At 41.7% G+C, this 14,612-nt stretch overlaps 1 protein-coding gene across 1 annotated transcript in view; it reads left to right on the forward strand.

The window, feature by feature from the left end:
* Positions 1-12,895, forward strand: part of gcgra (glucagon receptor a) — a 32,906-nt gene extending 20,011 nt beyond the window's left edge. Inside the window, exons 2-14 of the mRNA XM_029438609.1 lie at positions 1,820-1,967; positions 2,511-2,607; positions 3,899-4,006; positions 4,218-4,312; positions 4,497-4,591; positions 5,142-5,331; positions 6,161-6,320; positions 6,521-6,581; positions 7,184-7,253; positions 8,534-8,622; positions 8,721-8,865; positions 9,727-9,768; positions 9,871-12,895. Of these exons, the coding sequence (XP_029294469.1) occupies positions 1,914-1,967; positions 2,511-2,607; positions 3,899-4,006; positions 4,218-4,312; positions 4,497-4,591; positions 5,142-5,331; positions 6,161-6,320; positions 6,521-6,581; positions 7,184-7,253; positions 8,534-8,622; positions 8,721-8,865; positions 9,727-9,768; positions 9,871-10,221 (1,557 nt within the window). The 5' untranslated portion in view covers positions 1,820-1,913 and the 3' untranslated portion in view covers positions 10,222-12,895. The remainder of the gene's footprint in view (positions 1-1,819; positions 1,968-2,510; positions 2,608-3,898; positions 4,007-4,217; positions 4,313-4,496; positions 4,592-5,141; positions 5,332-6,160; positions 6,321-6,520; positions 6,582-7,183; positions 7,254-8,533; positions 8,623-8,720; positions 8,866-9,726; positions 9,769-9,870) is intronic.
* The last annotated feature ends 1,717 nt before the right edge of the window (positions 12,896-14,612 follow it).

The raw sequence follows: 14,612 nt of genomic DNA on the forward strand, positions 1-14,612 counted from the left end.
TTACATCTAAAAAAATATGCGGATACATTATGAATCAATCTGTGACGTGAGACGTGAAAAGTTGAAGGAGGGTAAGAGAAGGCCATTGGTGTAAAGGTCACACAGTAGGACGCAGAGAAGGGTCTTCAGTGTGGCGTTAACGCGTAGTCACCTGATTGCGCAGTAGGACATGCTTCACATTAAGAGATACAGTCTTCAACTAAAAACTTTTGTTGACAACTTCACAAATATTTAGCGAGTGTTGGGACATAAAGTTGGATACAGTGGCCAGAAAAAGTCTCTCTCTCCCTCTTTCGTCATCCCTCCCGCAGGACACGTCTGGTTAATCATTGCTTCCACTTGGTGTTAGGTTGCAGAGAGTGGTGAAGGTTGGCCGGTGTGTTATGAAATTAGTCTCTATATGTGTTTGTGGGAAGAGAGAAAGAGAGAGAGAGTGAGGGAAACCCGTGGAAAATCGTCAGCACACTGGCGCAACACTAATGCCGTAAGCAGGAGCATGTGCTCGACCACATGTGTGTCAGTCTCTCTACTGTACCCGGACACATGCTTAAATATCATCCACTCACAGATTGATGCCTGAGAACTTTCTCTGGTAAGAACTTACTCTTACAGTATAGATGTTTGCTTCTGCAGAGCTTAATGCTTAATGTCTTGTGTGATTGCCTGTTGATTGTTTCATACTAAAAGTATAAAGCATTACAAAGATGTGCTTTTAATGTCCTAATGAACAGATCCTGGAGTTATTGACTAAAAGCCAACATCTCATACACACCAGAGAAGCTTCTTTGTTTTAAGCCACGTATATTGCTGTACAACTGTCAGAGTACATAAAGTGTAGTAGCAGTGGAAACTGAATTGTGACTTCAACATGTCTGATGGCGTTAATGGCAAAAGAGTCAGTGCTGAGATCTCAGCAGAACTGGTCCTGACCCAATATCAGAGCAGACAAGAGAAACTCTGATCCGTCAGGCGCCTGGGGCAATCAGTCAGTCTGTACTACAGCTAATGCTAACTGCATCCTGTGGTCATTATACTGAACAGGCCATTTACAAAGTATGGCTCTTTGATTTAGATTTTATCTTGAGTCTGACTTCCAGTAGAGCTTTGTAATATATGTTGTTCTACGGTGGTTATCTACGTTATGTCTGGAAGCTCCCGGCGGCTCTTTCGACCCAGACTTAAGAAGCTTGTTGACATGTTCAACCAAAAAACGTGAATTAAGGCTTTCTTGAGTACACACATTACATACTGTACATCTGTCATGAGACATTGTGCTCCTATCCTACGAACACCATATCCCCGCAGTAAACAAAAGAAATTCCAAACACATCAACACGTGCTGCATCCTTCTGCCCGCCACGAGACTAGAACAGAATGGAATTTGAAACGTTTTCGCCAAAAATGTTTCCATGGTCAAGGTGTTTTTTGCAGAAACGTTTCAGATTTCGCTCCGTTCTCCGGCTTCAAACCAAATCTCTCGAAGGAGTTTGCGGGGTCGATCGACACGCAGGTGAGTGACCTCTGGCACACGCTGACACGCTTGTCCAAACACTGATAGGCTTTAAGATGAAGGTGGACAGTAGCTCTGCAGAGCCACAGCTGTCATATTGATGGGACAAACAGCATTTCCTGGGGGCTTTTGATCACGAGTGACATGTCTCGTTCCTGGAATTCCATCCAGTCTACAGCGGCTCGAATCTTGTTGTAATCATAGCCTTTTCCTGTTTTGGTCCTCTGGTTTCGTGCGGCCAAGTGGAGAGGTAATAAGTGGTGTGTTTGCAATGAGCTTTGATGAATTGTGTGTCTCTTTGTCATCCAGGCAGTGTGGCGAGTGTAGATAAGCCCCCTTATGAGGTGAGAACCCTTCCCCGTCCTCCAGTATCCTCTCCCAGTACCAACAGCAGGAATAAGGGATGTCACGGCTGTTCCTCCTATTGGCAATGCTGATTGTCTCCTGCAGCATTGAGGTAAGTCCGGAGAGCATACACACACACTCATGAAAAAGAGGCACATATACTTACATGTACACACTTTTTTTCCCCGCAGAGGTACAGCCTCCATGTATAAATGAACTTTCATTAGTCGCTGGCCTTTGCAGTGTCGATGTGGGTGAAATAAGCCAGAGACTTGTGGTGTGGAGGCCTAAATAAACTGTCTCTCCCTGTTTTTTTAATAACATGAGTGTTGCAGTGTACACTAGATCAGCCTGTCCATACAGTAGCACAAGCCCCTTATACAGACAACACATAAGAGTTTGACACGGCATCATCTTGATTATATCCATTATACCATTGTTGAGAAAGGTTTGTTTATGGCTACTGTATATATGAAGCGAAGTGAAACAAATGAATGCCAATTCAGTTCATTTTGTCTTCATAGTTTGTGTGAAGTTCACATTCTCAACATGTCCTCTGCCCACCTGCTTACACTACATCAATCAAGTCTACTAATAACATACCTTCCTTGTGTAACTGGACTTTTGTGTTGCATGTACTCCACTGTTTCCTTAGGTGTCTCCTGCTGCTACTCTGGATAAGCTGAAGGAGAGTTGGAAATTGTACAGGGAGGAGTGTGAGCACAACAACAGCCAAGACCCACCAAGCACCGGTGAGTTAAACATACAATTACTCATATTCAATGTTTAAACACAACACTGGCATATTATCATTTTCTACAGTTGATATGACACACTTGTTACCATACAGTTCTACACATCCAGGATACACAGAGCAACATATAAGCATTTGGAGTTGTGTTTCTGGCCACCTGAATCCTTTTAGCTCTGTTTTTGGTCTCCACCAAATAATTGTCAGTGGGTGTGTAACTACGAGCATCACCTTTCACAAGAAGTCATGTGCAATCGTTCAAATAAAACAGTTGATTTTAGTCCATTGAAGCAATAGAGACCTCAGTGTGTGCTATATTGATCGAGAAAGCTGAGCTCCCGGAGCCGTGCCGATGCATAGCGCACAAGCTTCTGAAGCCCAGGGTCCCCGCTGTATGCTCTTGCATGGTTAACGCAGCTGCAGCCTCGAACTCTCTCCGCTGCATTTCTTCGCCCGTATACTCTGACGCAATTAAAGACGGCTGTGAAATGTGTTCTCGTCCTCAACATCCTCTGCACTCACATTGTGGAATGTCAATTTAGCTGTTGGAAACGTAGCTGCTTTGCAATACAAGCAAAGAGAAAGAAGGATGTTTTTCTTTTTCTTTCAAACTTTATTACACATGAAAGAGATACGTTTTATGTGTATTTTTCTTTCACATTAGAGAGATAATCAGAATTTACCTTCACCTTGTGATGCAGTGCCAACTACCTAATGCCGTAGAGCTGGCAAAGATTATGTCACGCTGTCACCTGATGGAGCGGCACACATTTCCTCTCCCTGTTCAAACCATTGTATTATCACTCTGCTTGCAGCCATTCTCAGTTTGCTAGTTGCTGCACCACAAGCTCTGCTTTGTGGCCCCAGTTCTCTCCATCAACAGTGTCAAACTACATAGCGAACGCTGCCCTTCAGTTGCATTAAAGTCTGTTAGCTTGTAGAGTAGAAACGGAGAACAGTGACGCTCCAACTTTGCAAAAAGGCCGCTTCCCACACTGCACATAGAATCACACCACTCTGTGGCACTCATACACCCCTTTTACCCTGTGAGTGCGACAGCCAATTAGCAGGCATAGAGGTTATGGGACTTTATACACATGAACATCTGACTGTCCATACAGATGCCATTATTACCACCACTGTCCATCACTTCAAACACATGTTATTGACAATATGACTACATGACATAGACCTCTCAATGCCATAGGCATACACACAGACATAGTGTGTAAGGACTGTAATTGATGAGAAAATATCACCCATATTTCATAATGTTTGTTTTTTATACCCAGGCCTTGTGTGCAACAGGAAATTTGACAATTACGCCTGTTGGCCTGATGGACTCCCCAACACCACTGTCAGTGTGTCGTGTCCTTGGTACCTGCCGTGGCACCATAAAGGTAAGAGACACATAGTTAGGAGACACACTGCATGGCGTTCATGTTGCTGCAGAGCACATTGAAATATCCTGCAGAGAGAGACAGCTGTCTGTGATGAAGTGTGTCTTTCTAGTAACTCACAGAGACTGTGTGTGTGTGTGTGTGTGTGTGTGTGTGTGTGTGTGTGTGTGTGTGTGTGTGTGTGTGTGTGTGTGTCTTTGTGTGTGTTTAGTTCAGCACGGCATGCTGTATCAGGAATGTGATGCAAACGGCCAGTGGGTGACTACAAAGAATACCAGCGAGTGTGACTCTAATGATCAAAGTCAGGTAAGAAATGTCTCTCTAGTTTGTCTTCCTGTAAGGTATTAGACAATACTTTTTTTTTTGTCTGCATTAACTCGTTTAAAGAGCACATATTAGATGCAAAGTTACTGTTAAAACTGAAACTACCCCTCTCAAATAAAGTAAACAAATCTAAAGTCCATGTGTTCATCTGTGTTTTCATTTGCAGCAGTACTATGGCCATATTCGGATCATGTACACAGTGGGCTATTCTTTATCACTGGTGGCTTTGGTGTTGGCGCTTGGCATCCTCATATTCTTCAGGTAATAAGGATCTTTGGTTGAAATCATCTCTAAGAAGTGGGGTGAAGTATCAGGAAACAATTCCAGTTGATCTGCATCAAACACAGCAGGGATATGGAAAATTGCATTAAAGGAATAGTTAGCAATTTGGGGAAACCGCTAATTTACTCTCTGGTGGAGAGTTAGATAAAATGATTGGCACAACATTATGTCTTTCCATAAAATACAAGACTAAAGACAACTGGTTAGCTTAGCTTAGCACAAAGACTGGACGCAGGGGGAAACAGCTAGCCTTGCTCTGTCCAAAGCTAACACACAGTTCTCTAATTAACACATTATATCAACGTTTTTGGACAGTAACTTCCTGGAATCTCAGGTTGCTGGTTACAGGACCCAGCCAAAAAATATTACGGCACATAACCCCCCTTTGAAACAACAAATTGCCGTTTCTACACTGTGACTTGTGTATGAACTAACCAAACAATGTACATAATGTTAAAGATAGAAGGAACTTTAATTATGTGTTCACAATTTATTCCATAGCTCCTAAATACAATTGTTCATTCATCAGGAAACTGCACTGCATGAGGAACAACATCCACATGAATCTGTTTGCCTCCTTCATCCTACGAGCGCTATCTATCCTCATCAAAGACGCTCTGTTGGACGCCAACATCACATTGCAGGACCTCAGCAGTGACCAGGAGCAGGGATTCCCGCAGGCATCTATGCCTCCAGTGGAGCTGCTGGTCAACAATGAGGTCAGTGATCCGCAGATAGACAACTAGTTATAAACGGTGGTGTTTAACATGGTTGTGTACTTTTTATTTTTGCCAAGCGGTCTTTTTTGCTGGGGTAGAAATGTATATTTCTTTACTTGATATATTAGTCATAGGGTGTTGTAATTTCATTTCCTGGGGAGAGTTTTGCTATTTTAAAAATTGAAATATTAAATGTACCCTCCTTCCTCACAGCAGTCATTTTCATATAATCAATGCCAAACAGAACAAAACTAGACTAGCACTCAAAGCTGCATAATGCTGCAGATGTGTATATTTAACCATGAAACATGGTCAAGTAGCATGCTCTGCATCAACGCACGCTTTATTATGCTGATTATCTGATGCGGCAATTATATTTGTATACATTGTAGAAATAATGTACATAAACATACGGTCTATCAAAGATTGTACAAAGAATATGACCTGTGTGCTGCCATATTTATAATAATGCATAGCAGTACAGTGGAAGTACAAACAAGTAACAATAGTTGTATGTATAGAAAGCAATAATGGTGTTCATGACTAAGGGAAATGGTAACCACAAAGATAATTGTAGCAGCTAATTATTCATAAAAGAGGGGAGGATGAAACCACATGGGTGGATGTGTAGGGTGCTTGTGTTTGTGGGTCACAGCTGGCTGAGACTGGGGTTAAAGTTGCTGCTCCTATACAATCTCATGGCTGCTGGCACAAAGTCTAAATCCTGGAGGCAGAAGGAGCTCCCATCTGCTGCAGCTGATCTCACCGTTCACATCAGATGCTTTGATATTTTATCGTTTGTGAAATAAATCTCGCTGCTGTCTTGCAGACAGCGGTCAGCTGTCGCATCGCCATGGTGATGATGCAGTATAGTATCATGGCCAACAGCTACTGGCTGCTGGTGGAAGGCATCTACCTCCACAACCTGCTGGTCATCACTGTGTTTACAGAGAGGAACTACTTCAAAATTTACCTTTGCATTGGCTGGGGTGAGCTCGATGTCTGCGAGTGTGTATTTGTGTGTGTCTGTGTTGGGTGATAGGACAGGGGATGCAAGGTTAATTATGTGCTCAATCATACTTTTTGCATGAAAGGAAAATAAACGAGAGCAGATAAATGTAAACAGCTTTAACGCTGGTGCACAAAATGACATGCAATTTGCATTTAGACAGCTCTTATTTCTTCACAGGTACCCCGCTAATATTCCTCGTGCCCTGGGTGATAGCTAAATACCTATATGAAAATCAAGAGTAAGTGTCGACAGTGCTCTCCCTCTCTCTTCACTCTGTTCCTCAACTCCTTCCATCCGTAGCTGCTTTCAGACCCTGCATTCAACATTTTGCATTTTGGGTCTCTTGTGTTGACAGCACCTCATATCAGAAAGAAAGCTGGCAGATGGTCTTTTTCTTACGTATATGAAAGTTGATTCTCAGCAGCTCCCAGTCAATTCAACACATGATTACTGCAAGAGGAGTTGGCTGCACTTAAACCTTTCACACAGGCACATTTCATCTTCTGCAAGACGGCAAATATGAAAACTGTTTCAGAACAGCAGTCGTTTTGGCACGTTTATAATATTTCATGCTTCAAAACTTTATGATGCAATCTCTGAGGGTCTAGCCTAAGCAGTAAACGGGGGTTAACAAGGATTTTAAATCTGCACTTTCTAAACCACAGGCACATTGTGTTATTATGTAAAGCTTTACCATGATGGTGCTGTGTGGTACCGCCACTCTCTCACTTCAGCCACGGAGAGTTGCAAAGCATTGAGACAAAATGTGCTACAGAGGGAACCTCGTTTGAAAGCATGTGAGGTATTTCTGATCTCTCCTCCGATACTTTTCTTTTTCAGGTGCTGGGGGCAAAATATAAACATGAATTATTGGTGGATCATCCGTTCCCCGATACTGCTAGCAGTTGTGGTAATTTCCCCGTCCTTGCTGTGTTGCATGTCTCCTGCTTCTTCTTTTTTTTTTGGGGGGGGGGGGGGGGGTGCGTTACATTCCCTCCTTTTACATCGTGGTATGCTATTTCCTAAACATATGAATCCAAAATGCCATATAAGTTGTTTATTACTTTTGCATTGAGAAAGTGCGTTCACCCTCAAATCCCACATTTACCCACCGCTCCTGTATTTCCACTTTTTCCATTTATACACTAGAATATTAAACACACCTCATTTATTCATAAAGTGTAAAAGGCTGACTTTGCTTTAGGTCAAACATCTGGGAAACATCTTAAGAGTCACAGCTCTTTTGATTAAAGAAATTTATTTTTTTGCTACCACACAGTTGAGCTAAGTCCTTTATTGTAGGTGTGTTGTGCAAAGGTCAGTTCTGACCTTTTATATAAGTCCGATTTGTCATGGCTTTCATGTCGGGACAGTTACGCAGACATCCCGGGCATTTTCCATGCATTAATCTTTCAGCTAAGTGGCCTGTATCTCACAGGAATTCCTGTGTTTGAGTTGTCGCAGGGACGCGACGGCTGCTTCCCATTGCAGTGTTTCCCTGTTTATCCTGATCCATGTTCAAGGTGCACATCTGTCGAAAACTATACTCAGTAGTAAACACTTACAGATGAAATAGCACATACTTATAAATACGGTTATTACAGTGTACATATTGAGTATATGGAGTAGTTAAATCCACAGTGTGCTAATAAATCTGAGGTTGAGGAGAAGGAGAAAGCTGCATTTCATCCATTATGAAACCATGTTTATTGGCGTGTAACTTTTGCTTTTGTACCAAACTAAAGAAACTACACTGTGCTTATAATGATCACAAAAGGCCTGGATATATGACTGGCCTTTTCACTTGTTACCTACTAATTGCAAGTATACTGTAAAGGTCACATCATAAGTGATTTTCATTAGAGGAACACCAGCTGTTGAGATGGCAGCTGCTTTAATATAGTTCCCTGACAATAATGTGCTTCTGCTGTGAGTAATAATGTTAAAGGTGCAGTGCACTCAAATCACAAAAAAAGACCTTTGGTATTACTTTGCAATGTATAGTGCAGTATGTGGATTATGCTTTGCTTCTGAAAAGACACGTTGCTGTTGAGGTTTTCAAGTTTGATTTTTCAACGTTTTGAGCAACGCAAACACAATGTAATTTATCTATCTGCATGACCTTTAACATCCGTTTGTTATTTCAATCAAAACTGTTATTATCGACACCGGTCTCTCTGTCTTTCACAGATCAACTTCCTTATCTTTATCCATATTATCAAAATTCTTGTATCAAAACTTCGAGCACACCAAATGAGATACACAGATTATAAATTCAGGTGAGTAAAAATGTCAAAAAGAATTATCTTTACATTACATTATTCTCTCCACTTAATGCGTTCGTTCTCTCTCTTGTCTCTCATCCCCTCACGCTCAGGTTGGCTAAGTCGACCCTAACCCTGATCCCTCTGCTGGGCATCCATCAGGTGGTCTTTATCTTTGTCACAGACGAGTCCACCAAGGCCACCATCGGACTGCGTCTCACCAAGCTCTTCAGCGACCTCTTCTTCTCCTCCTTCCAGGTTAGACCCTGAAAACAGAACTTGAACCAAAGCATCTATTGCTTCTGCAAATTCACAAACAAAAGGTTAGGGTTGAAATTCAGCTTACATCAGGGGTTCGAGTGAGAGTTGAAACATTGATGAGACATGTTATGGTTCATAATCCCCCACTGTTGTTCCTGTACTAAGACACAATTGAAAAACAAAGCATACAATATGTCTTGGGGGGGGGGAGATGTGAGAACTGAGCAACGCAGGAGATAAAGGGGGCCTTTGTGCTCAAATTTGAGTCAATCTTAATTTAACAAGATTAAGTCAAAGGTGCACAACTGCAGCAGAGAATAACATTCATCTAATCAAATCCAAATCTCAAAATTCATTCTATACCTAATTTTAAAATGTTGTCCTTCATGTGATATTCCAGATGATCTTGTTTAGTCGCTTCATGTCTGAGTCAGACAGTTGAGAAGTACTGAATTTACGCATGTGTCAGGAGGAATACATTAACATAATGTGCTGTCTGTGCTGCTAACTGTCTGTGTCACACTGTGACACAATGACGGTGACCTTCTTGCTCCCGGGCACAGATGACGTTTGTCAAGATTACAGACAACCAGGGGAATCGCCTTGATGAAGAGAGCAACAGAGAGAGGAGATTAAGACAAAGTCAAAGAGGACAAGTGCAGCCATGACACTTTCAACTTAAGACAGAAGATATATTATTTAGTCATAATGCAACAAACCTGCAAATGCCCCATGTAACCGAAATGTATTGACGCTTAAACACTTTGGGATATTTCATTGCTTTTAACATATATTGTGATATTTTATCTGTCGTGATTTAATAATAGGGGACTGACTCAGTATTGGTTGTCTCCACAGGGTCTCTTGGTGGCCATCTTGTACTGCTTTGTCAACAAAGAAGTGAGTGTCCTCATTTGCGTGACAAAAACCCTTTGTCAACCCCAGGCATTTTTCCCTTTATCACATTCATAATGTCTGCTTGCGTCTCCGTCCTCTCTTCAGGTGCAATCAGAGATCTTGAAGAAGTGGAAGCGCTGGAAGCTTGGGAGGAACATCGAGGAGGAATACCGCCACACCTACAGCAATACCCCCAACACGAAGACAGCGAGCCTGTTAAACCACGTCTCTCGACTGCCTCATCTCCCAGACATCGCCAAAACCTCTTCCCCGGTCTGCAGCCCTGAGGAGACGCACATGCTTGTGGCTGGATGCCACAACGGTATTGCAGGCCAGTGCGCCTCCCCACTTCACGAGGGAACCATCAGCAACTGCAGCCTACTGGAGGACATCAGCCTTACTGACAAGGTGCAGTGTTACGAGGTTCAGAGAGAGAACGTGGAGAGCCAACTGTGAAAGGCGCTGGGAAGAAGAACTTGATGAAGAAAGTTAGAGGGTCTTAAGCTCTCATCTGGCTCTGCCATACTTCCCTGGATGGCTGTGAAGAGCTGTGCTGATAGACTCATCTCTCAGAGTGGTCTTTCACCAGAGATTGGTGTCACTTGGAGATTGAGCGAAGCGCAGCACTCTGCACAGCCTGAGAACGGAGAATAATACGGCAGACTCCCATGCTGAGATGTCTAATGCGCTGTGAGCCGCGTAAATGGATTTCTGTAGATGTTTGTCGGACAGTGGAAGAAAACAGCTGCATGTTGAACAATGCAACAACAGCATATCAAGGCAGATAAGCCATGTAAAATAATAAGACGAAAACCTCAAACCTCAAATAGCAACGATGGAAACAAAATAAGACAAAACAAAAAAAAGAAACAGGGTCTTTGCTTGAGCCTCTGCTTTACTTACTGTGCTGTGTATCAAATGTGTGTTTTGTGGTACAAGAGGTTAAAGACAAACTGGACATTGAACTGCATACACAAAAAAGACCAAACAAGTGACTTAAAACAAGATGGTAGGAAACAGAGTTGTTTTTTTCTTGCTTTGCTTTGATATCTGTGATTTTTGTTTATCCTGACTGTGATGGAAATGTAAAAAACAAAAAAAGAAACATTCTGCCGGCTGTACCTCGTTCAGTAAGGTGACCACAGTGACCACACCTGGGAATTGGCAGCTGCTCTCACCAGATTACTGGCTTACATACCAAGAAATGGTATGGGGTCAATTATAAATTAGTTGAAATGATCATTGCTTGACTATGTGTTTTACAGTAAAGTGTTTTTTTATATAGGTCTAAACCTTGGATACTACCGAGTGCTACAGTTGTAACTGTGTAAATGTGCCAGGTGTGTTTTCAAGGAATAGTTGCAACTCTGTGCCAGTAAATATCTTTTCTTTTTCCCCTGCCATCAAGATGTTGTCTGACTCACATAGCCCTGACCTTCCACACAATAGCCCACTCAACCCTTAAGATGAAAGCTGAGAGAGTAAACTGTGCACTCAAATCAAGGATAAAAATACACAGCATATAGACATGGCCTGTAGAGATACACATGCATAAAGTATGAATCCAACACTGTGACTCAAAGTAACGTGTCATCTCTGGCACAAGAGTTTTCCAGCGAGTTTAAACATAGGATGTCGTGCAAGCAGATTGCACATATTTAGTTTGAATTATAATTTGTGTGACTCATACAGTGCCATCACATCAGTATCTCCACTGTGAAAATGCAAAGAAAGAAAATAAAAATACTTTTAATGATTGCCTGCAACCGGTTATTATACAGACAGTTTTTAATATTCATCTTATCCTGTGTGTGCTGGGGCTGTGGACTCTTATAGAACAAAACTCTGCACCCTAAAAGTTGAACAAAACCTCTCTGGTAAACATTCTAGTGACAAAGAAAGCTAAATTAGCAGTGGTACATTTGCCTCTGAATACATCGCATTTATTTTTAAAGAATGGAAGCCTCCTGCAGAGCGTTAATTAATGTTTGAGTTGCAACTCAACTTGACTTTGTATGTATGACTATTTGCACAATGTTAATTTATAATTGCTAAATACTGTGTGTGTATATATGTGTTTATACAGGTGATTTATTTCAGTGCTGTCAATATATTTCTTGGCATGTCTGTGTGTGTGTGTGTGGGTGTGTGTGTGTGTGTGTGTGTGTGTGTGTGTGTGTGTGTGTGTGTGTGTGTGTGTGTGTGTGTGTGTGTGTGTGTGTGTATTTTCAAGTGGGTATGAATGTGTGTAGTATTTCAGATTCGTGGATGTGTTGCAGTAGGATGAATCATTGGCTGCAGCCAGATAAGCGCTTGGTTGATATGAACCCGTACAACTTGCTTCACACAGAGCACAGAGATCAGTAGTCGCTGTGTGTCCCACTCTAGCATATACAGTATCACATCACATATATTCCCAGAACTCATGCCTATATAAGGCATACGAGGGACACGGCTCTGTGTTTCATTATGGAAGCTACCCTCAGAGTCATTTTGTGCTTCAGAGCTAAATTAGAGCACAACAGCAGCATGTTTGTCATTCAGATAATAGCTCTGTGCATTTACACTTCAGCCAGGAAGTTTTGAGTCGGTAGGCTGAGGCTATTTTCCATCAGCGTCTGCAGAGGATTGTAATAGAGCAGGTGAGCTGAAGTGAGCTGGGAGCATTACACACGCTGGCTCTGCTGTTGCCCAGAGGTGAATTTGCAGTGTTGTTCTTGTTTTCCAGAGTAATATATAGATACTGATACAGTAAAAAAGGAATGTTGTGCACAGTAAAATAGTATTCAGTAGAGAATATGAGTATGGTCAAAGTATATTGCTAATTTTATTTCAAATGAATACATGTATTTTAAGCTGTGACCATGTATGTTTTTGAAGCCAGCAGCTTGGGTCACTCCCCTTGCTGGACCAACGTGGTTCGGTCTGAATGTATTCTATAAGGGGCCCGAATCAGTATGTTCCTTTTTATTTTCTCTTAAAGGTGGTTATGTACAGTATATTTGCTGTGAGGAACCAATCAGTAAAAGCTGACTGTGTTCAGGTGTATACAGTTCATCATATATTGTGTCTGCTTATCAAACGCTGTCCAAATGGTGAAAGAATAAATTACAATGTATGTGAAAGAGTATTTTAACTTGCGGTGTCTTTTGTATAGGTGCACATTCATAATGTTAAAATAAAAAAAGAGAAAGCATGTGCTTATCAACTTTCTTGGCTTGTTGGTGTCGTTGGCTGCAGTGGCTAACTGTACCTGTGCCTGTAAGAGAGGAATGTATGGATTCTACCCTGGTGCTGTTTCATAGCACAAACTGTTCCCTTTGTAGTCAAGAGCCACTGGATAAGTCAGCTCACACTGACTTACTAAAACCGCTCAGTTTAAACTTACCAGCATCTTTAAGGGCTGCTTGTATGACGGGCCGAAAAGCACCTTTCCTCTGTCGGAAACAGGAGGGGTATGTCCGACCATTTCTGTAACTTTCCGAAATGGATGGTGCGCCAATCTTTAAGAAATCGATAAAACTGTTGTTGAAAATGTTCTGTTTTTCTTCTATTTAACAGTTCTGAGTGCTCAGAGAGAGACATCCAATGATCAATTCCTGATGTAATAGCAACCCTAACAAAAAACCCTAGAATATATTTGTTATACTACTGATGTTCTTTTTGCCTTAACAACTAATTATGTACAGAATGCTGTTTAGCAGCATCTTTTAATAAAAGACCACTTTTGTCAGCATGTAACACTTTAATGTCCTTGGGGTATATGAGAAGATGGGAAGTGGTAGAAACAGCATCTTCTCTGCACTCCATAATGCACAGAGTAAATATATTGGGGGGAAAGGTCAATGGATATAATGTTTATGTTTTGTCCCTGATGTGGTCGAACAGTTTGTGCATGATTGGGCCATACCTGTCAACCCTCCCGTTTTTCTCGGGATTATGCCGTATTTTTCCTTCTATCCCGCTGTCCTCCCGTTTAAATATTTTCCCCTAATTATCCCATATTTTGAACCTTTCAAAAAAAAAAAAAGTGTACAGTGGTAAAGTGGCCTCCGGTAGAGCAGGAGGCAGTATTATGTTTAACATGAGATGAAAAACGTTATCCGCCAGTAAACACACAGAAGAAGAAAACAGGAAGAATAACACAGAAGGAGAAGACGAAACGGGAGATGGATGGAGACGCAGTTGTACCTGCCTAAAAATTTCAAACTTTATGCAAGTAACTAGACAAATGGGAGGAGACCTTCCCTTATTTATTAAAAGCAGAGTCGGGAAAACTCGTGTGTTTTGTAAAGTGTGCCATTCAGATTTTAGCTCTGCACACGACGGAAAAAGCGATGTTCTCCAGAATGAAAAATCATCCAAACACAAGCACGAGGCACAAAAACATACACTGTCAATGACTTCATGTGTGACAAGAACTGTGTCGGAGGCAAACCAAGTGACCAAAGCTGAGGGAAAGATGTCGATGCTTTGCGCCAAAAATAATGTAGCCTTCAGCTAGCCTTGAGGCAGGCAAAGTCTGCAACCTATGTTCACAACAAGTCCCTTGCAGATGCTAGGGACTCCCACACTGAATAAAATGTATATATGATATTAAAATACATACATCTTATAAACATGTCTGTACAAGTAATACATATTTTAAATAAACATGTATTTCCTGAACCCGTCCCTTATGTGTTTACATTTACATTATATGGGTTGGGGGGCTGAGAGCTGTTAAGGTATGGGCGGAGTCCGCCAGAAAATGTCCCTTATTTTGAAATTCCAATGTTGACAGGTATGGATTGGACTATAAAGCCGGTGTGTTATCCTCCACTCTCAGATCTCCCTGACAGGCTTTC

This window comes from Cottoperca gobio, chromosome 8 (genome assembly GCF_900634415.1).
Source record: "Cottoperca gobio chromosome 8, fCotGob3.1, whole genome shotgun sequence".
In the NCBI taxonomy this organism is placed as follows: Eukaryota; Metazoa; Chordata; class Actinopteri; order Perciformes; family Bovichtidae; genus Cottoperca; species Cottoperca gobio.